Source organism: Xyrauchen texanus, chromosome 4 (genome assembly GCF_025860055.1).
Source record: "Xyrauchen texanus isolate HMW12.3.18 chromosome 4, RBS_HiC_50CHRs, whole genome shotgun sequence".
NCBI classification, from domain to species: domain Eukaryota; kingdom Metazoa; phylum Chordata; class Actinopteri; order Cypriniformes; family Catostomidae; genus Xyrauchen; species Xyrauchen texanus.
Genome location: NC_068279.1, coordinates 12,545,132 through 12,567,594, shown reverse-complemented (window position 1 = coordinate 12,567,594; position 22,463 = coordinate 12,545,132). Strand labels below are relative to the sequence as shown.

Below are 22,463 nucleotides of genomic sequence, written 5' to 3'. Positions count from 1 at the left end.
ACCCACTGCTGTACGCCTCAGCGTAAATGCATGCAGAGCTGCTTTGGAACTGTTTACACATTTGGCGATTTAAATATGGTGAAACGGACGCTGAAAAACAGGATTTTCACCCCAGGATGTGATATAAGAAGGCATTCATTGTCAAAATTCTGAGTTTGGAGATGAAATTTCTGAAAACAATACAGATGATTCAGAGGCAGATGGAGAGATGAGACATGGCTCTGGACAAGTAAGTGTTTTCTTGTGTTTATAACATATATTACTGTATATTCCGCATAAATAAGCTTTAGTTTGAATAATGAATACACATTTTGTAATTACCCTTTGTCGTGTGTTTCCTCAGTGAGTGTTTGAACCGTTTGTGCGTGTTTTTAGTTCATTGTTTGTTTCAGATCTATTGACATGCTATATAGATGTTTTGTATATTTACTGTAAATATATAGTAAATAAATCAATAAATATAAGTTGAAAATAAGAATATATGTTGTGTTTGAGAGTCTATTTGTTACAATGCGGGGAGGTGGGGGAGGTGTAGGGCCATCTATTTGTTACAATGCTGAATTCATGGGGGAGGTGTAGGCCCATCTCTTTGTTCCATAGTACATTGGCAAAGTATACAGTATTTACAGTAAATATACATACAATAATACATTTTTACACACTCGAAAAGAAAAACTAATATATATATATATATATATATATATATATATAGAATACAGAAAAGATGGAAAAGTTGTGTCTAGCTTTGTAAATTACATTTATTTATTATCCCCCACTCAGCAAGCGGCCACATAAAGTGGAGCAGCAGGACAGCACCTCATCAAGAGAGGAGGGCTTTCAGAGAGACCCTTGCTGAGGAGCATGGCAGAGTTGGGGTCTCAATCCACAGCCAGACCCGTATCTCCTGCTCCACGAAGAGCACATCACAGGCCGTTGCACATCACCAAATCTTGCACCGCTGGTCGTCTGAAGTGCAGGCAGTGTCATGCAAAGACACCAGTGAAGTACTCTCCTGTGTTGTGCCTATGTGCTTTGTACACAAATGTGACTGCTACAATGACTGGCATGTTGCTAGAAACATGTACAATTTTATAATGGTTTGTAAATACTTTATGTAAAAATTAATGTAAATAGTTTGTTGTGTATTTTTTATATAAACAAATTGTCCACCATAGCACTAGTTTTGACTCTTTTATATGCACAACATTTAGTTTCAAGAAGGGAAAAGGCACTCTAATGTGTTTATGCATCAGTTACTCTGTGTCAGCAAAACTAATAGTGGATCTGGATATGGAATATGATAGCTCTAAGTGTCATCTTTCATTAGAGCCCAAAATTATGACTGTACGTTGAAGCGTTCAAAAGTTGCAGCCTTTTTGTCCTAGGTTTCCAAAGTGTCCTTTTGGAGTATCCAAAAGGCACTTTTGTAAAACGCCTGGGTGTACCCTTAGAAAAACATGTGTAAAATATTCATTTTTTATGATATTGTTATAACATTTGAACCTGGACTAGGTAAGGATTCATGCTGTGATCCCATTGTGTTCTCAAGCTAATAGCTACAAGTTATAGTCATCTGCAGGCATCTGTATGCAAAAAAAATTTCAGGCGGAAAAAAAAAATTCTATTTCATTGTGTTCAAACTTCTATTACTCAAAATCAGTAGCACTTACAGTAATTCTGACTGCTGGAGAAAAAACTTCAGTCCCCTTTCAAATGTGACCAAAACCATGCATGTATTCCAAACGGTTCAAGAACAGCTTTAAATTTACTTTGGGTATGCCTTGATTAGGCGTTTTAGGCTAATTTTACAGGATTGGGAAGAGGTTAGCAGACCGCTACCACTTTGTCTATGTAAATGAGGAATTGTCAAACCAAACAAAAGTAAAATATGGAGTGCCTCAGGGATCAGTTTTAGGGCCTCTGCTTTTCTCCATGTATATGCTTCCCCTGGGAGATATTATCAGGAATCGTGAAATAAGGTTCCACTGCTATGCCGACGATACACAACTTTACATTTCTTCAAAACCTGATGAGATTTCACAATTCTCAAAATTAGCAGAGTGTATCAATGAAATAAAAGATTGGATGGCCAGAAATTTCCTTCTACTCAATTCTGACAAAACAGAGGTACTAATTATTAGACCAATAAACTCTAAAAATATGCCACTACAATATAATTTGACTCTCGATGGATGTACTGTTACATCATCTTCAACAGCGAAGAACTTTGGTTTCATGTTGTTCCAAACCTGTAAGACTGTTCATCTTCGAAAACACTAATGAAGATTTTTTTATTTTATTATGAAATCTGAGAGCTTTTTTTCCCTCCATTGACAGCTACGCAACTACTATTTTGACACTTCAAAAAGTTCATAAAGTGATCGTAAAACTAATCCATATGAATTGAGCAGTTATATTTTTTGCCATTTTTTATATATTTTGAACAAACCTCTACAATAGGTTTGGGCAAATGAGGACAGAAATTAGATATTTTATTAATATTAGAATATTAATTAAGATTAAAATTACCAACTGGTTACCAACACACAACTATTGATTCACGTGACAAAGAGACATCATCACATAGAGACATCATCACAAAGTTAAGTTGTGACGACGAATCCAGGAATTTCACTTTTCTGGTTGTCACGACGTAACCACTTAAGTTGCCACGACGAAAGATTCGTAATGTGATTATGTTGCCGTTACGTAATGGTCACGTAATTTGGCTAGCTGGGTAGTCAAGTGAGATCAAACTTTTATTTTATAAATAATTTCAATATAAACGTGCGCTAGACAGACGTCTTTGACGGCTTGTTTGTGTTTTTAGACGCCATGTCAAGATAAAAAGAACTTAAACTGTTAACCATCTAGAGTTGAGACACATACGTTTTGCTGTGGCGCTGCATATCATTTTAGTGCAAAAATAAATGCATTCAAGCGTGTGAACAGCAAATAACATGATTTCAAACAGTGCGCTGACATTTAATGCATTGCCATGGCAACAGTATTTAAGATATCAAGAATCCCTTCAGAATTTTAAATCTGCAATGTCTTGACATTAATCAAAACATCTTTTAAGCAATTCAGGCTAACATAATAGGGATTTTTCAAATCCTTTTAAAAGTGACACACTTCCTGCTGCCAGTTGGAGGTGCTACGACCATGACCCACAGTAGATGCATCAATGTGATCAGCCCTCAAGGCCAAACATACAGTTCAATTTTGATGTAAATCACAGGATGCACATAGAAGATATTATTTTTTATGTTATTTAATCACTTCGCCATGGCAACACTGTTCGATATATCAAAAATCCCTTCGCAATTTAGCATTGTCAATGTCTTGGTATGATGTCGCCCACATTTGGTACCTGTAACATAAAATTCCTGCGAGGAGCATGTCAAATTCCTCAGCATGCATTTTTCAAACAATCCAAAATGGCCAACTTCCTTTTGGGCAAAGCCTATGACTGTCAGCGTGAAAGTTGTCCCGCTTGATGAAATCTATATGTGTACAAAGTTTGGTGACTGTACCTCAAAAGGGATGTGTTAAAAGGTGGCGCCGCAGAGCACCTTTTTGTTATTTTATCACGCCGCCATGGAGACACCATTTGAGACATCAAAAGTCAGTTCACAATTCAGCATCTTCAATGTTTTGGAATGACGTTGCCTAAGTTTTTTTCCAGTCAGATGAATTCCCTATGAGTATTTCAATTCCAGAGCATGCCATTTTCAAACAATCCAAAATGGCTGACTTCCTGATGGGCGGAGCTAATGTCTGCGGTGTGAAAGTTGTCCGGCTCGATGAGATCTACATACAGTATGTACAAAGTTTGGTGACTGTAGCTGAAAAGGGATGTGCTACAGAGTCCCCAGAACATGGCCATTTTCTATTTGGCACTACAGAGCCCCCTCTACATGCCCATGCCCTAATGGCTGACGATTCTGATGTGTGCGCAAAAGATCATAAAAATTCAAGCATGCCAAGTACCTCAAAAACAAATGAATATACATAAAAAGGAATAATAGTGTTTAATGTGTTGCCATGGAAACATGGAAAACATGGAAAAATAATACAATTATTTTAAATCTGTACTGTCTTGACATTATAGAAAAACATTTAAGCAGTTCAGATAAAAATAAAAGTGCTATTCCAAAGTCTGTATAAAGTTTCACACTTCCTGCTGCCAGTTGGTGGCGCTATGATAGTGCCCTACATGTGATCAGCCCTCAATCCCAAACATAAATCTCAATTTTGATCTAAATTACACAATGCACACCGAAGCACTTCCCCTTTTTCATTTTTCACCATTAATTTATCACCTCACCATGGCAACACCGTTTGAAATATCAAAAATCTGTTCGCAATTTAGCATCTTCAATGTCTTGGCATGATGTAGCCCACGTTTGGTGCCTTTCACATATATCCCCTAGGAGGAGTATTTCAAATTCCAGAGCATGCGTTTTTCAAACAGTGCAACATGGCAGATTTCCTGTTGGGCAGAGCCTATGAATAAGGGGGTGAAAGTTGTCCAGCTTGATGAGATCTATATGTGTACAAAGTTTGGTGACCATAGGTGAAAAGGCATGTGCTACAGAGCCTCCCAAAAATCTAATTTTCAAGGGGCCGGCAGAGAGCCTTTCAGTGCTTGGGCCCTAAAAATGTAATGCCTTTATGTCATTGTAAAAAAAAATGCTAATTCCTCCCCAAGGATGTTACTGTAACCTTATATTAAACAACACCAACTAATATTAATAACTGTAACACATTCTCCATTTTGTATAATTCTCCTCTAATTGCATCGTAAAAGATTTTCTCATGGATGGTCAGACCTTAGGCAATCCCCTTTAACAATGTGTCAAATGTCTGTCAGGAAACAGTTTCACCTGAAGTGCTGGTTTCATGTCATCCTTAACTCTCTGAAGCTGTTTGACTCTCATTCCATTGCCAACACAAACAGATCTGTGATGTGATAATTGTAACCCAATATTACATAGCTAAAAAAACGGCTTTACAAAGTTGGCACAAACAAAGACATATAGTTCTGGGTGGATGGTCTTCCAGTTTCTGATTTTCTGTCTTCCTCTTTCTCAAAAATTACAAAACATTATAAGACTTAGATCCAGGGGTTAAATTGGGGCAGTACCCTTCGATTCCAAAAAGAAGAGAAAAAAAAATGCTTGTTTGTCAATCAATCCCATTCATTGTTTTCTCCGGTGCTGTTTTTGTTTGATCCCCTTGACACATTCCGTCACTATTTAGCAAGTGTACTTGTTCAAAAATATTTCAAGTTTATTATGCTAAGCTCTTAATTGCGGAAACTAGCAGAGGAGAGCGGTACCAGACCGCGTGTTTCGCTTCTGTACCGCGCCGTGGTCCAAACTCTGATTCATAGACATTGCGTAATATGGAACCAACTGCTCACCCGTTTCTTAGATCCACAGATATGCAGTAGTGATTTGCTTTTGTTCAAATGCTGAATACCCGAAGGGTTTTTTGATCAGGAATCAATCACATCCGCCACATCCGATCAAAATATCATATGGTAATGTGGGCTAATGTCCTCTGTTTCACTGTGGAGTCTTTTATAAGAGCCAAACCCCTCTGCATTGGCAGAGAAGGGAAAATTCCATGTTTGTGAGTACATCAAATCAACAACATTTCATCCAAGCTCACAGTTTACATTCCAATTCATCCATGTTCAGTGTTTTTTCAGGTCTGGCTTTGGCAAGTCACACTTTTTTTTGCCAGATGCAGTAAACTATTTCTTTCTGGACCTTGTTTTTTATAAAGAGGTATTTTCAAACTGAAATAGATAAGGACTCTCTCCAAACTGTTGCCACAAAATTGAATGCACACAATGCTCTAAAATGCCACTGGAGTAGCATATTTATTTTTCTTCACTGGAAATAATGCAGTAACCAAACTCTTTAATTAGAAGGGGCTGTCCAGATACTTTTGGCCATATAGTGTATTTGACACTTTGTGCTGGTTGCAGTTATCCACAGTTTTCCTGAACAACCACTGAACCATGATGATTCTATTTACCTTTTTTCTGTTTCCGGTCTCGAGACGTAATGTTAAAAACTACCAAAATGAGCGATCAAGACATAGAACAAAAACCATTTAAGTGTTATTTAGAGTAAAAATTAATTTCAGGCTCAACTTTTGCAGTAGTTGGCTGTCACAACAACTCAAAGTATTTAATGATATCAACGTATCTAACCTCAGACCATCGCTTCATGTCATCTACAGCAGTAGTTCTCAACCTTTTTGACTCCAAGGCCCCCCCATTGTCAGATAAAATATTCGAAGGCCTCCAATGGAGGCTATTAGATATTCATATTATAAGATATTTCCTCAGATACTTCTACTGTAATGACAAAGCTTGATTTTCAAAGTTGTTTAAGGTAAAAAAAACTACTAGAGTAAATAGATTAAAGCAAATAATCATGATACATTTTGTGATTCCAAAAATATATAGAACTGTATGTTCTTAATAAAACTCAATATGTTAAAGGGAGTTATTATTATTATTACTATTTGTGCATTTTCAGTAAGTTGAATTATAACAATTATATAAAAATTATAATAATCCACCTTATTCCACCTGGAAGTGTGCTGAGGCGCCCTGATGGGACCTGACCACCTGGTTGAAAACCACTGATCTACAGTACACACTCAGGTGAGTGTCATATCAACCTTGTGAAGTATCGGCACTTTAGAGCCACATGTTTGTTGGCCATTTTTACAAATGCTATACTTTAAACTTTACATTATCTGCTAAGAATAAACACAGATGCGAGTGAAAACGTCTAGGTTACTGTTGTAACCCATGTTCCCTGATGAGGGAACGAGACGTTGTGTCGATGTGGTGACACTAGGGGTCTCTCTTGAGAGCCTTGGTTGCCTCTGATCTTGAGAAAAGGCCAATGAAAAATTGGCAAACAGAATTTGCATGTCCCTCCCTCCTACATATGGGTACAAAGGAGGGCGCAGTACAGCTGTTCATTCATGTGTTGCACCGAGAATAAGATTCAGCCATTACAGTGGTTGGTACAGTGTTGTGGCAAGAGGGACAAAACGTCTCGTTCCCTCCATCAGGGAAGATAATGTAAAGATGTAAAGATAATATCTGTAAAGATAATGATAAAAATCATCATAATAAATAAACCTAAAAAATAATTGTGTTCCCAAAAAATGCTGCCAAATGTGTGTTACTCACTGTAACTCACTGTGTCATACTCACTGCATGCGCGCACATCATATAAGACGCGCATCGGCGGTTTTTCTTTCGTCTGTTCTTCAAAATATAATCTCGTTTCGTCAAACGTGCGTCTTTGTGTCTAATTTCTTGTTATGTATCTCTCCGAGAAGTCTTGCAGTTCGCCTTCCACAGTGGCTGGTACATCAGCAAAATACTCGACATGAAAAATCTGCATTTGGCGGGTGTTCATTTCAAAACTTGTTCACTAGGAGTTGGCTGTAAAATTCGGGAGAAAGGAAACCAAAACAGTGTCATTGACTTCAAGCTTTGCAATCACACCCACACTTTCTGCTGGAAAAGTATTTCTAGAAAGTTTTAAATGTTCATCTGTTGGTGAGTGGTGAGAGACCCAGCGAGCCACTTGATTTTTAACAAAGAGCCACTTGTGGCTCGTGAGCCATAGCTTCCCTACCCCTGCATTAGTGGGTATGAAATCGAGTTTCTGAATGAGTAGGCTACTTGTGTGCATGTGAATGCAGTAAGAGTCAGTGAAGTAACATCTGGCAAGTTGTAGTGACTAAATATGAGTCGTAAATCACTTTGCACAATATTTTCTCTGTAAACGCAGACACGAACAAGATGGATGGAAATTTTCCTCAGAAGCTAATTCTGACAAGTGACTAAACCTCAATTGGGAAAATTATTCATAAAGAAATTATTAATTGTGAACAGATGTGTCAGTACAGTTGATGTGTGTATAATGTGAAAATATTTATGAATAGCGCATCAGTAGTTCTTGTATGTACAGTGATGGTGGCATAGTGGCTAAAGCACAGGGCTGTTAATCAGAAGGTCACAGGTTCTAACCCCACGGCCACCACCATTGTGTTCTTGAGCAAGGCACTTAACTCCAGGTTGCTCCGGGGGGATTGTCCCTGTAATAATTGCACTGTAAGTCGCTTTGGATAAAAGCGTCTGCCAAATGCATAAATGTTCTAATACAATTCTGCCCTCTACTGTTGACATCGGCAAGATACATGCTAGAATCCCCTGTCTGATGTCTCACGTTAATTTAATTAATATATGAATATATTTAATAATACTTGTATAAAATCTCAAATAACATTCTAAAAGCGTTTCCACGTTGACATAAAGCATAACATTTAAAAAAATTTAAAAAATGTTTTGTTGTTGTTGTTATTTAAAGATTCAGTGGGCGGATCCAATTGCTTCTTGTCCAGTCATGAACTTGTACGATCTGGAAAATGTGCTGCACGAAGGTGTTGGCAAATATCTGACCAATCGTTAGCACATACTTGGTGAAACTAACCAATCGGCTTTACCTTTACGAACAGGCAACATTCCTTACGCGGAAGTTGATGTTTTAAACATCAGGGAAATATTAATTTAGCTTTCCCGTTATTTCTAGTAGGTTAAAACATAATTTTACCAATAAGGTACGTCGAAACATATGGGCATTGTTTATCGGATCGTAAAGCAAGTAATAAAGTTTGTGTTTAGGGAAATATTCAAGTTTATCTAGCTGAATTTATGTGTAATGTCATTACAGAAGAGCTGCTAAATTATGTAAATTCTGTTTATGTATTTTCAATCAGGTGTCCTTCTGCATAATTCACTGTTCTCGTTTAAAAGTCAATAAAATAGGTCTAGACTGTCCATAATTACTCTTGTCTCTACTCTGGTCTTATTATATATACTGAATGGTCACGCATGACGAACTTGATTCATAATTTTATGTCTTAACATTCTTTTTCTCATTTCACCCAGGCTTTCAAAGCAGTCCAAAGGTAGAATGTCGGACATGTGGCCTGAGATATCTGGATTCCTGGATTGATGCCAGCTTTTGCCGTATTGCGCTGTACCAGCAGCAGTCTTCTGTTTTGGAGCTGGGGACCCGTTCTGTTTGCCCTTCTGGGCTCAGTGTTTGTTCTGCTGTTGCCTTTAGCAGGCATAGAGGAGCAATGCTGTGCCACGCTGAAGGGTCTTGCCCTTCTTCGCTGCCAGCTGTGGGGAGGTGTTCAGCGGCCTACAGTGCACACCACCAGCCTGACAGTCCCTTTCACAGCACTGGACCTGCTGCCACAGAAATATAAGCCTAGTAAAGGTACAGTCAAGTGCGTAGAAGAAAAAAAAAGTAAGGGGCGTTTTTAGAGTTTGAAGAGAATAGGGGCTTAGCCCAGACACAGACCCACCGCACCCCAAGCACAAAATACAACTATGCATTACTGACAAATTGCTTGTTTTGGAAGGACACGTATCGTTTCAGTAGCAACTCTATATGTATCTACCCTTTTCTGTTAATGCACACCATACTCTTTGTCTTTCATGCTGTCTACATCATATTTTACTAATCGTTGTCTCTCTCTGTGTCTTTCCTGGTGTCTCCTTCTATTTGTTGTCTGTGTCTCTCTTTCCTTGTGTTTCCATCATATTGTACTATTTGTTGCCTTTCTGTTTCTTTCCTGGTCTCAATCGAATATTCAAGCCAATCAAAGATTTCAACTCACTTGTGTTAAAAGGAACCTTTTTTTGCAATCTAAAACATTCGAGGGAATATTGACGTAGCTTTCCTTGTTTAGGGCCTGTGTCTGGGTCTCCTATATCATTAATGGTCCGACCAGTTGCCCCTGCCTGCTCTAGGTCTTTAATTGGCCTGCTATTCTCATCTGCCCTCATTCTTATCTCATCTGCAAAGTAAAGAATTAACATGTCAGTACTATACTGTATACTGATAGAAACATTTATTCTGCTGCTGCTTCTTTAAATTAAAGTTAAATGCAGAGCCTAGGGAACAAAGTAAAATGTTTATGCTGTTGCATATTCTGAAAATATTATTTTAGTAATAACTTTGTAGAATATAAAAATACAACGATGTTTTTCTCCTAGTATTGTATATTTATTTTTCATTTAAAACATCTTTGTGCACAGAAATGATATGTTTTGTGGGAGTCGTGCGAAGTAAGCAGTGCATTTGTATGATTGCAAGACACGCAAGTAGACGTCTGTATATAATCGTGTAGCAATGCCATTATTGTAAATAATCGGAGTACAAATATATTATTGGAATTGGAGCAAAAGACTTGGGGCATGTACAAAAAGACCCAGGGCTTAAGCCCCGGAAGCCAAGGCCTAACGATACCACTGGTTTAAGTCCGTTTCACAATAATTGTTTACTTCCGGTCGCTCTCCAATGCACCTCCATGAGGGGATCCAGTTCATGCTGCCTCTTGTGAGACGTAAGCGTGCCGGCATGTTCAAATAATAGCAAAACCAATAAAAATCTTGAACCGCATTCTCTTCTAAGCATATCAAGCTGCACTTCAGGTTGTATCACGTCAGTTCTCGTGTAAACATGCCAACGCACTTGATTCCTCCCTGGCCTTCTTGTATGGATGACGAAAGCTGCAAAAATAGTAAATAAATCCACATATTTGTACATAAATGTTTGAAGATATATACAAATCATTTCATAAATAATCCATCAATGCAAAAATGTATGGTGTGTTTTAAAACACCATATCAAAAATTCACAATTTATGAATTTATGGTGTCATAAATTCCACCTACTGATGTTTGATTGACATCCTCTCTTTAGCATATTGTGCAGAGAATAAAATAAACTCAGAACTACATACAGAAATAAAGAATTAAAAATCAACTTTCAATTTTGCATTTCCTTTACCATTTTGCATTTCCCCAACCATTTTTTTATATTGAATTATTTTTGCATTGATCGGTGCATTAATTTATTTATACATTTACTTATTTGTATATCTCCTCAAACACTTATTCATGCACAAATATGTGTATTTTTGTATTTATTTAAAAATTCTCGTTAAGTATCCTATACCACCCATATATTTGTCCAAATTCTCATTTACCTTATCCTCCTACAACAACTTGGCCCTGTGAAATAAAGATCTTATTTGTGGGCTTTTAGAAGCTTGGCAGAATGGTCAGAAATTAAGTGGAGTTCAGGGCAAAAATGCCACCCAAAGTGACAAAAATGCTCACATGGGCAATACATGGGTAAAGATGCCCCCATAATGAATTACTCTGTTTAGGCCCAATTATACAATATGTATTATTGTATAAATATGAATGGATGTTGTTCATTAAATATCATGGGTAAGAGGTAAAACATTCTCAATCAAGTAATTCATATTGAGAATTTATGTTAATCTATTGATCCAATATACATATTTGATGTAAATTTGACACTTCATATTTTTTTTTGTACTAGAAATATGTCCTTCAAAATGTTTAAAATGCCTCATAAAATCAAATCCAGGGGTAAATTTAGCCCCTTAATGGAAAAGTTAATTTCTTACCTTGTCTGGTAGACACTAAACTCATTAGTAGCTTTATGCAATCAGGTTTAAAGGCAATTTAATGTGTCAGCTCTCCAGATTAACAGATGTAGAATATTCACTATGAAAAATAAATAGGAAACTGAACATCCTTTGGAGTGTTACTGAACATTTATTATGAATCTCTCCGCCTGAATGTCATGCTGTTTAGTGTTTAACACTGACAAACTGTTCCTTGACAGAGACAAAATTGGAGGCAAAGGCGTCTCTACAACAGGCTCTGGAGATGAAGAAACAGGGGAAGAGTGAGAAAGGTCATAAGCTACTCGTCCACGCACTCAACATGAACCCAGAATTTGTGGAGGCACTCACTGAGTTGGGAACCATTCTAGAGGAAAAGGACGTAGTTCAAGCAGACCACCTCTACACCAAAGCCCTTGCCATCTCACCTTGTAACGAGAAGGCTCTGGTGAGTAGAGACCGCACATTGCCCTTAGTAGAAGAAATAGACCACCGGCACTTCGGAATTATAGATGGAAAGGTACGCCGTCTCATGTCTATACCAAAGGGCAACTCTGCCTTGCGTCGAGTCATGGAGGAGACCTACTACCATCATATTTACCATACAGTAGCCATTGAAGGCAACACACTCACCCTGTCTGAGATTCGGCATATTATTGAGACTAGATATGCCGTACCAGGTAAGAGTCTTCAAGAACAGAATGAGGCTATTGGCGTCGATGTAGCCATGAAGTATATAAACACCACTCTGCTGTCCCGTGGTGGGACGATCACTGTCAATGACATCTTAGAGATACATCGGCGTGTTATAGGCTACGTTGATCCTGTCGAAGCTGGACGGTTCCGGACTAGCCAGGTTTTTGTGGGACATCATATCCCACCACACCCACAAGATTTGGACAGGCACATGCATGAGCTGGTGCAGTGGTTGAACTCCGAGGAGGCTCTCCATTTACACCCTGTAGAGTTTGCAGCTTTGGCGCATTATAAACTGGTATATGTGCATCCGTTTGCGGACGGGAACGGACGGATGTCCCGACTGCTGATGAATTTAATCCTAATGCAAGCTAGTTATCCGCCCATCACCATTCAGAAAGAACAGAGGGCAGAGTATTATGCTGCACTAGATACAGCCAATGAGGGTGACGTTCGGCCCTTTATTAGATTTATTGCAAAATGCACAGAAATTACGCTTGATACTCTGCTGATAGCTACAACGGAGCATGCAGTTGGGCTTCCTGGCGCTAGCAATAATGCCTGTCCTGATTGCAAACAGACAATACCAGTGCATGGCTGAGAGATGTTTTTTTGGCAGAAGGGAACAAACGTTTAATTTAGGTGCCATATGAATCACTCAGCAACTAAGATGATACTGCTTGTATGGGATTGCATTTTAATGTGTTTTTGTGATGTGTATTTAATGTGTAGCCAAATTTGTTACAGATGTAGTGTTTGTATTTGACAGTTTGAAATGGTGTTCCTGTTTTCCCCTCAAATGCAATTGTTTAACTTTTAAAATGAAAAGAAAGGCTTTCCAAAAGTTCATGCTCTAAATGTACTTGTTGGTGTGGTCAAACCTGGAGCTGAGCAACAAGTTCGATATGGTTAAAACAATGATTGAATAGTATGTAGGACAGATTCATGAGATCATGAGCTTTCTTCGTTAGCCCGCTAGGCGCAGCGCATCCAGTATACACTACTATGTGTTATACAGTTTTAGCAATTTTCGTGCATGGAATTTCACCAACCCACTTGTGCCATGTCCATGCCCACTGACTTAAGCGCAAAACACTACGCTTAAGTCATAGCACACTTAAAATTGGGCCCAATGCCTCCTTTTACAGCAACCAAATCCTGCTGGATTCTTTTCTGATATTTCTCTTCTTTATTTATTATAAAATAGAATGCATTAACTCTGTCTGTTTGGTAGAAAATTACCTAAAATGTGGTCATGCAAACCTTATGTGTAGTGTTTACTATATTTATAATTTCTCTAAAGACCAGCTTTCCTAAAGGAAGATATCTCTAAAAGACTCAAATCTGGCTTGGATTAAATGCCTATTAAAGAATTCTTAGGAAAAGAACATTTGTGAAGTACTGTAACATTGTTGTTAGGAAAGAAACATGTTCTTATTTTAATTTCCATCAAATTCAACTTGGGTCTATTTGAATATTATCATCTCTGATTTCATTTAAGTGATCTAAAAGACATATGTAACTATAGTAAATCATCTAGAATTGATTAAACATATCTCTTTTGGAATTTGGGATGACCCTTGTGACCTTGACCATGCCGTACTACTTTGGAATGCTCCAATAGCAATGATTTGTGTTGCAAGAAATATTCTATCAATTTCTTACTGCTGTTTAAAATGTTATTTAGTAAGCCGTTTTATTGGTTGTTTACTGGTAGTATTCATTGATGAAGTATTTAAAAATAACCTTAAGGATTTATTTAACACTTGTTGATATCTGATATTGTAAATTTCTGTGTGCCTTATTTTGGGCACCAAGGACATCAAGAAGCACTTTTGTTTGATCTATTTAAACTGCTTTATTTTACTACCATAGAAAGCTATTTTATTATTTATGTGTAATGTATGTAATAAATTACTGAGCATCTCAATTCTTTCTAGCATTTGGTTGATTTTTGTTGTAATGTCCTGTTGCCTCTTATATGGTTGGGATATGACCAATCCAAACCAAGCTATAATAGGTCAAAATATATATTTTTTTTCTGTTACACTGACCAGAGAAAGACTCAGATATTACACATGACAAATGTGTTTGACAACCACATACATTTAATTGCTTAATTTAACCATTTAGGCCTGGAAAGGAAAAGTAAAACAGTCTGACTACATGTAATCTGAGCAACACAGGAAATACAATAGTAAATTATTATAAGAGTGCCTAATGACACCGACATTGGTTTGGTAATTAAAATTGACAGATCTATGGACAGGTCAAATTATAATCCAGTAAACCAAATCAATAAAACAAAGTGCACACCATGTTTATATTTTCTATTTAGTTTTTTGATATGCTGAACAGCACATTTTTATTTCCTCAATCACTACTTTAGGCCACTGTGGTGATCAAACGCAAATATATAGAGCTACAGTTTTAAAAATTTTTTTTAGTTCAAAATATACAAACGCTTTACAAAACTATAGCCAACCACCGAGGGGGATGAACAAGAAACAAACGCACAAAATATCAATGCAGAATGGCAATGCGAACCAGAAACCAACAATTGACCAATAGATGCAGAAGGGAAATTTCTAGTGCAAGACACTTTAAAGTTAAAAGACTAAATATTCTCAAATTGTTTAATTGTGGATGAAATCAAGTCCTTTATATCCATCAAAGCCAGTAAATACTACTAATATCCAGGACATTTTGAATGATCTATGAAATATGGTGTATGCTCAGTACATTATAGATGGGTTCATAGATTCAGGTGAACTAGTAGTGGAAGGTTCTAGTGATATACAGCTGCATAGATTCTTCAACTTCCAAGAACAGTTCCAACGCTGTTTTAAGGCAACAGCCGTACTACTCAGCATATTACATAAACGTGGTTTGAAACTGCGAAATTCAAAGTTCTTGATTCTTTACTGTCTGTATTAGGTGTTTGATGAGTCTGGCTGTGGAGCACAAGCTTCAGCCTTCAGCTCATTATTGAGCAAACAAGGTAAGGTAGGTTTACAAGCTGTCAGCAATTAATTCAAAGGGCAGTGCTTGGAAAAAATACATAAAATGCATGACAAAATTCAATAAGCTCTGTAAATAGAACCAACAAATTTCCACAACAGGACAGTGAATGGCGTGTAGTTAAAGCACTGCAGTCTAATAAACAAAAGGTTAATCTCACGATCACACTGTATTATTGGCAAGATGCTGGATTGTAATTGCTGACAAGATCTTCTATTACTCCATTTTGTCTTCATGTTCTATTACAGAAGTTTGTTGTAAATCTGCACATGCAAGACTGCTTCTGATGGCCAAGGAACAGCAAATAAATTATTTATACAACATGCAGTCCAGATAATTATGGAAAATAAATTTTTGTATACATTTTGTTTTTACCTTTATTAAGGCAGGTGAACACCTAAATATCAGCCGCCCAAAAGGGTCAAGAGAGAAATTAAGCTGTTAAGTGAAACCTATTTATAATCCATCATACCTTAATATTAAAAGTTCTTGCATATACCCTTTAAAACAGGGGTGCCCACACTTTTTTGCATGATGGTCTACTTTTAAATGGCCAACTCAAAGGAAAACACAGTTTCATTTTTTTTTTAAATGCTTGTTGGGACTACTGTATGTATCCCTACATGGAATTAATCTTGTAATTAATAAAAAAATATATATATGTAATAATGTTCAATGTTGATATCATTCAGTTTTAACACTAAACCCAAAACACCTACAGCACAATAGATTACAATAGGCAGGGCATTTACCTTATTCTGATGATTTGCACTGAATGGAATCACAGTAGCTGCTGCTAGCTTCTCAATTTCGCGCTCTGTTCTCAGAAGGCCTTGGGAGGCCCGAACCTAGTTGTCATGGCAACTGAATAAACTAAAATCTCGCCTGGTCAAAATTTACTCGTCAAGTGCAAGTCAGACAGAAACTAAAAGAAGATATATATTTATTTATTTTTAAATAAAAATGTAACGAAAGCACATTTAAATTTCGTGCGATCTACCAGCATTGCCTTTGCGATCGACTCGTAGATCGCGATCGACGTATTGGGCACCCCTGCTTTAAAAAAATGGTTCACATAATTTATCAGCTTGTTAAAAAAATACTTGCAGACAAAATCAGAAATATGTCAGAAACCCCATCCCTTTATCACAAACAAAAAAAACAACATCTTGCATCTCTATGGATGAGGTGTTAAAATATTTTTTTTATATGTTTTGAGGGTACGTCACATTCTGTATGTACAAAAAGTAGGCTAAATTAAAATGCTGTTTGTTCACAGAACAGCATGAGGACACAGCATGGCTTTCTGTCAGAAGGCAGGTATTCTTCATGTGTTATTCTGCATATGGTTTCACTTTTTGAGGAGCATTCTGGCAAAGTCCTCATTGGACAGGGACTTGGTTTGCCTATCCAGGCTCGTGGTTCCAGGTCCTTCACACACTCCATCTGTCACTGTGCTGTTTGGTGCAGAAACAGTCCCATTCTCCGCTTTGGCATCTGGAGCACTCTGCCGGTACAGGGAGCGTGGCAGCAGAGAGATTTGTGTGCGCCCTTTTCCCCTTCTGAGAAAATTAAATGAAAACATGTAAGGAAATGTATGTAAAATGAACTTAAAAAAAAAAAAAAAAAAAAAGGGGGAAATAAGGAAAACAGTTACAACTGCCATAGAAGCAATTTATAATATAGATCATTACAGCAAGTAAAAACAAGAACTGTGGTTGGTTACTTTCCAAGTCAATCATGCAGTCTAAATTTAAGTGGGCAGTTCTTGGTCAAAATAAGCTGCCAATTGGGTCAGACTTCACGCCGAGTCAAAAGTCTGGCTATGCAAAACTACAAGATGATATGTAAAACTAGGCATTAAAAGTGAAGCGTGTAACTTTTTTTTTATGTCAAAATACGTTCTAATATCCTATTTTATTGTTCATTGACAACTATAAGCCATTCGTGGGTTTACCTCCCCCAAAAGTGTAAACACTGTCCTCCCAGCCACTTAAAACATTGATGTTTAAATTTTGAGCAGCCTGCTCCGCTCCACCCATCCCTTTCAATCTAAACCTATGGCGTGTGTTTGGGGCATGGCAACTTGTAGTAAACTGTTCAACTGGGAGAACATGAATGTCCAAGGCAGGCATGTTACAGACAAAAAAATAAATAAAACTTGCTAAAAGACAAAGAGACAGAGTAAAACCAGAGTGAACATTTACAATGTGGAGGACTTTGAGGGAATTTTTGGGGTTCGATTCTTGCAGTGTTGCTTCTCAACAGGTAAGCTACACTTCACTAAGTTACAAGGAACTATCCTACTATTGTGCTAGATCCCCCACACACCAGCTGCTATTCAATCCAGCCAGGTTATCGGACAAGCCGATTCCTCAGCAATGCTTTCTGTCCCGTGTTTATGTTATAGAGGTCTTGTTTATTACCAAGTTTAACGTTCATCACCTTTTATTTAGTATGCCCATTTTGTTCATAGGGAATCAGTGTACGAAAGGGCGTGATGACTCTGAGCGGTGTTGCCAAAGGTTGTTTGAAAACATTTTATTTTTGTCATTCATTTTGGTGCCACTAGTAGCGCAGAAATTACACACTTCAACTTTAAGGATTATAGTAAATGAACCTTCCCATAAGGAATATCTGAGCAGCTGTTCTGATTTATCTAGTACTTACACTCCCTGAGGTTGCCTTAGCATCGCTCCCCCCAGGACTCGACTGGGCACTGCTTTATCTTCCATCTTCCTGCTTGGGGGGTTGCTAATGGCAACAGAGAGTGTGAAGTTCTCCAGCATGGTGCCGTCCATCTTCAGCACAGCCTGTGATGCCTGTCTCTCATTCTCATATTCCACGTATGCCAAACCCTACAGCACACAAACATTAGTCAGAAGAGTCAACATTCGCTTTAGTCAAATTGCCTTTTTATTTTCATAAAGTTGTTGTAACTGAATTTGAAATTGTAAATAAACATTTATTTGTAGTGTAACAAAAGTGACGACCTGAAATGTCAAAATAAATCTGCAATATATCAAAGAATATGAATCCTTAAACTTAACGGAGCTGCCCACATTCATGAGGATATTGCTCAATCTTCATGAGTAGGTTTGTTAAAGATAAAAGGCTGCACACCTTGGGTTTGCCTGAACGGTTGGTGAGTAGTCGGATGGCTTTGATCGTGCCATATTCCTTGCAGAGCTCCTCTAACATTTCTTTAGTGCAGGTGTATGGCAGGCCGGAGATAAAGATCTTGTGCTTCTCGATTGACGTTTTGTATTTAAAAACCTACAGGGAAGACACATTGTTATTTTAAAATACAAAATACACAACAGATAAACTTTTCAAAAGGCATAATCTTTTCAATGCTCAGTTACAAAAAAATGAATGTTAATGGAAACAAAGACCGTTAAGACATTCTTCAACATAGAGGCTTTGCATTTTGAACCAAGCAGCGTGAAAAATATAAAAATTATTTGGTAACATACAAAGTTCAGTGGCAGGCATATACAATCTAGATACCTTGAAGTCTGGATTTTTATTCTTGTCCACACAAGGTGACACAAACATGGGCCGCCCCTCCACCTCCTGTCTGTCCAGCTTCAGTGCCTCAGGTACACAAAGCCTGTCCTCAAACTGCACGTAACAATAACCTCTAAACACACCTTTTGCTGCAAACACTGGCCGCACCTGTTGGATAGTCCCACAACCCTGAAACACATTTCGTAGCTTGCCCTCAGGATCCTCCAGGTTAAAGGCCAAGTTACTGACAAAGACACAATTTTCATCTTTACGCTGCTCCTGTGACATTTCCTGGGGTTGACGTGCTGCTTCATTTGCTCCCTGCTTGTGCTTGCGGAAACCTGGTGGCTCATTTTTACGTGGCGGTGGTGCTCGACGTCCAAAAAGCCCACTCTCTGTCTCCATGAGCTCCTCCGTAGCCGTGCTGCCAAAGTCACCCTCGCCTTTGAGCCTCTTAGATGGGAGCTCTGCAACAATGTTATATGTTAGTGGTGTCTGAACCACACCATTAGATTTACAAACTCAGGGCCATATATAAAACGGTCCAACTACCCCCTCACTGAACATATAAATACACAATATTTTTTTTTATATTATATATCATATTAGAACATACACAAAAAAAAAATTATAAATGGAAATTCTGTAATTATTTACTCTCTCCAAACCCATTTGAATTTCTTCAGTGAAACATGTTTATTTTTGAAGAATATTTTCTATATAATGAAAGCAAATGGGGATTGGCCCTAAATATTATGGAAGAAACTCAAGCAGTACAATGCCAAACGACATTCTGCCCGGAATACAAGTGCATGGCTGCCTAGCTAAGTGCTAAAACATGCTAGCAATATGCTAAAACGTGCTAGCAATGAAAGGCATCATGCTAAAAGATGCTAGCAACACCTAAACTACATGTTAAAACATTCCTAGAAACATTTTGTAAAATGTAATATCTGTAGGGCTGCAACTAACGATTATTTTGATAAATGATAAATCTTTGATTATTTCTACGATTAATCAGATAAAAACTGATATTTTATTTCCTGAATTTTATTAAAATTTTTCTCAAAAAACTTATATGATAAAGGGCTTAAGTTTTTGGTTTGATTTACATTACCGAATTCATGATTCTATACTCTCACAAAACTTTGAACAATGCCTGAATCATGAAGTTACATTTTGATTATTATTAGCAACAGCTCCTTTACTTGTAAAACTTAACAAAAAGTGTTCATCATTAAGTATTTTAATATTATCATTTTTAAAATAGTATTTTCACTGATTAGATGGTTCTAAAATATTCTTTAAAGAAAATTGTGTATGTTTATCCAGTAAAATATTGTTTACATTTACAAGTGAAACATGATTTACATGTGGCATTATCAGGAGGACTTTCAAATATCAGGACCCTTAGCATTATTATACATTATATTTAGCATTACGACCTGTCCAGGGTGTCCCCCGCCTTTCGCCCAATGTTAGCTGGGATAGGCTCCAGCCCCCCGCGACCCTGTACACAGGATAAGCGGTTGACGATGGATGGATGGATGGATGGATTTAGCATTACATACAGTTTAATATAGTACAATCATCTGTAAACCTTGTTCAAATATACTCACGTGCTGAAAAGATTAATCCCGGTGCTCACTGTATTACATGCGCTTACATGAGGAAAACACTTTAAAAACCGACAAACCTTGACTGCTGAGACTTCATTCAGTCTGATATCCATAAAAGCTGCACAAGTGATTACATTGAAACTGAAATCGTGGTAAGATGTTCCACGAGTTTATTTAAAACGATTGTGAGTTTTGCAAAATACGCATCAGATTTTTAACTCATAACATGTTTACTTTAAAAAACATAGTAAAATAAAAGTGATGCGCTGGAGAGAAACAATTCTCTTGCATCAAACAACACAATCAATCTGTAAACACACATGATGCAGCAACCGCTCCACATTAATCTGTATGATTATTATGATCTTCTTTAAGGTGTTTATAAAGTGCTCTGAAGCACTGTGCAACTTGGGTCATGTTTTCCGCTACAACTAACTTGTCTCCGTTGTTTTTCAAACAAGTTTTATCATGCAACACATTTTTCACCGGGCTGTGGATATACGTCACTGATGGGCCTTCTCCGTGCTTACTACAAATATCCAACTAATTGATAATGCAATTCGTTGTCGATGATTTCCATTATCGATAAGTTGTTGCAGCCCTAAATATCTGTATAAACTTAAAACTACTTTAAACTTTCAGAGTAGGCTTTTTCAATCCAAACTCAAAGTTTGTGTCTACGTTTCTAGTTAGGTTGGCTTAAAAAAGCCAACCTACTCTTATACTATTTAAACTTATTATTATTATTATTCTTAATCTAAGAACTGTAACTCGTCCTAGATCTTTCAGACTACATACTCCAAACTTTGCACTCTGTCCGACTGATCTGGAGGCGTGTGCTTTATCTCTCCAATTGAGAGTGTGGCTTATAAAGTGCAAAATACATCAACGAAGGCCCTGTACATTTGCACAGCTGAAGACCTTCATAACAGATGAATAGGGGAAAATTCCACTTGCTAAGCATAACAAACTTGTGCAGGGCTGCAGCTAACGTTTATTTTGATAATCGACTAAATATAAAGATTATTAGAACGATTATTTGACTATTCAGCGATTACTGCAATGATTAATCATTATCTCTTAACCGACTATACAGACTGTGCCCGACTTAAAAGGTTGTATAAAACGTGCTTCCTAACAATACAGAGGGCAAAATCATATTTTTAAAAATACCTTTAAATGACATTCATTAAGTTTCATTCAGCAAAAAATTCACAGCAAAACATCCTATTATCAAGTGTTTTTGCCTTGTTTTCCATTTTAAATAGTCTAAAAATCCTTAACATGATACATTTACTTGAAGCAACATATAAGATATTTAGACTTTCTTTAAGAGAATGTACCTTAAATATACGTGTATTTTGTATACGTGTATTTTTTCCAAATTGTTATATTTCTGCAAGTGCAGCAAAGACAAAATATACTTATATTCAAGATCTATTCTCTAAAAGTCTAAATATCTTATATTCTGCTACTCGGGTGAATGCATCTTTTTTTTTTTTTGAAGGATTTTTAGCTATTTTAAAATATTTGTATTGTTAATATAATATTCAACATTCTCAGATAAAAAAAATTATATTATGCAGTATAGCTGCTTAAGTAAATGTATATTGTTTTAAATGAGTTTCTATATTATTTTAGGAAAACAAGCCAAAACAAAAACAAATCAAAAACGTATTTTGTTGCAGTGCATAATGTGGCGAAGACTACCTTGTTCACTTCAATCCATCTTTAACTCACAAAAAAACAAACCATCTCTTATTAATAAAGCTGCACATTGCCAATTTTCTTCACGAGAAGAAATGCACAATGACATATATTATGATTCAATAGTCACGAGCCATCACATTATAATCTAGCTGCAGCAAGAACGCATGCCTGAGGGACGAGTGTCCCCACGACAGTGCGCATCAGCCGGGTGCTGTTTCAATCTCTACCCCTTCGCGCAACTCATAGAAGAGCAGCTGACCGCACAGAGAAATGACAGTTTAGGAGTTTGAAGTTATTTACATGACTTACTTCCTTATTATTTGAGCTTTAATAAAGCTATAGCGC

General features: G+C 37.2%; 2 protein-coding genes across 3 annotated transcripts in view; one reads left to right on the top strand and one right to left on the bottom strand.

The window, feature by feature from the left end:
* LOC127638279 (protein adenylyltransferase FICD-like) overlaps nucleotides 1-14,176 on the top strand; it is a 50,522-nt gene extending 36,346 nt beyond the window's left edge. Inside the window, exons 1-3 of one of the 2 annotated variants that reach the window (XM_052119743.1) lie at nucleotides 8,573-8,667; nucleotides 8,999-9,335; nucleotides 11,784-14,176. In XM_052119743.1, coding sequence (XP_051975703.1) covers nucleotides 9,065-9,335; nucleotides 11,784-12,859 — 1,347 coding nt within the window. In that variant the 5' untranslated portion in view covers nucleotides 8,573-8,667; nucleotides 8,999-9,064 and the 3' untranslated portion in view covers nucleotides 12,860-14,176. Of the gene's footprint in view, nucleotides 1-8,572; nucleotides 8,668-8,998; nucleotides 9,336-11,783 lie in introns of those variants that run through there. The other variant, XM_052119753.1, reaches the window with a different exon arrangement.
* Nucleotides 14,177-14,353: 177 nt separating this feature from the next.
* The window catches only part of LOC127638237 (squamous cell carcinoma antigen recognized by T-cells 3), a 36,677-nt gene continuing 28,567 nt past the window's right edge, over nucleotides 14,354-22,463 (bottom strand). Inside the window, exons 16-19 of the mRNA XM_052119680.1 lie at nucleotides 18,790-19,256; nucleotides 18,403-18,555; nucleotides 17,950-18,137; nucleotides 14,354-16,841 (exon numbers count right to left, since the gene is read on the bottom strand). Coding sequence (XP_051975640.1) covers nucleotides 16,631-16,841; nucleotides 17,950-18,137; nucleotides 18,403-18,555; nucleotides 18,790-19,256 — 1,019 coding nt within the window. The 3' untranslated portion in view covers nucleotides 14,354-16,630. The remainder of the gene's footprint in view (nucleotides 16,842-17,949; nucleotides 18,138-18,402; nucleotides 18,556-18,789; nucleotides 19,257-22,463) is intronic.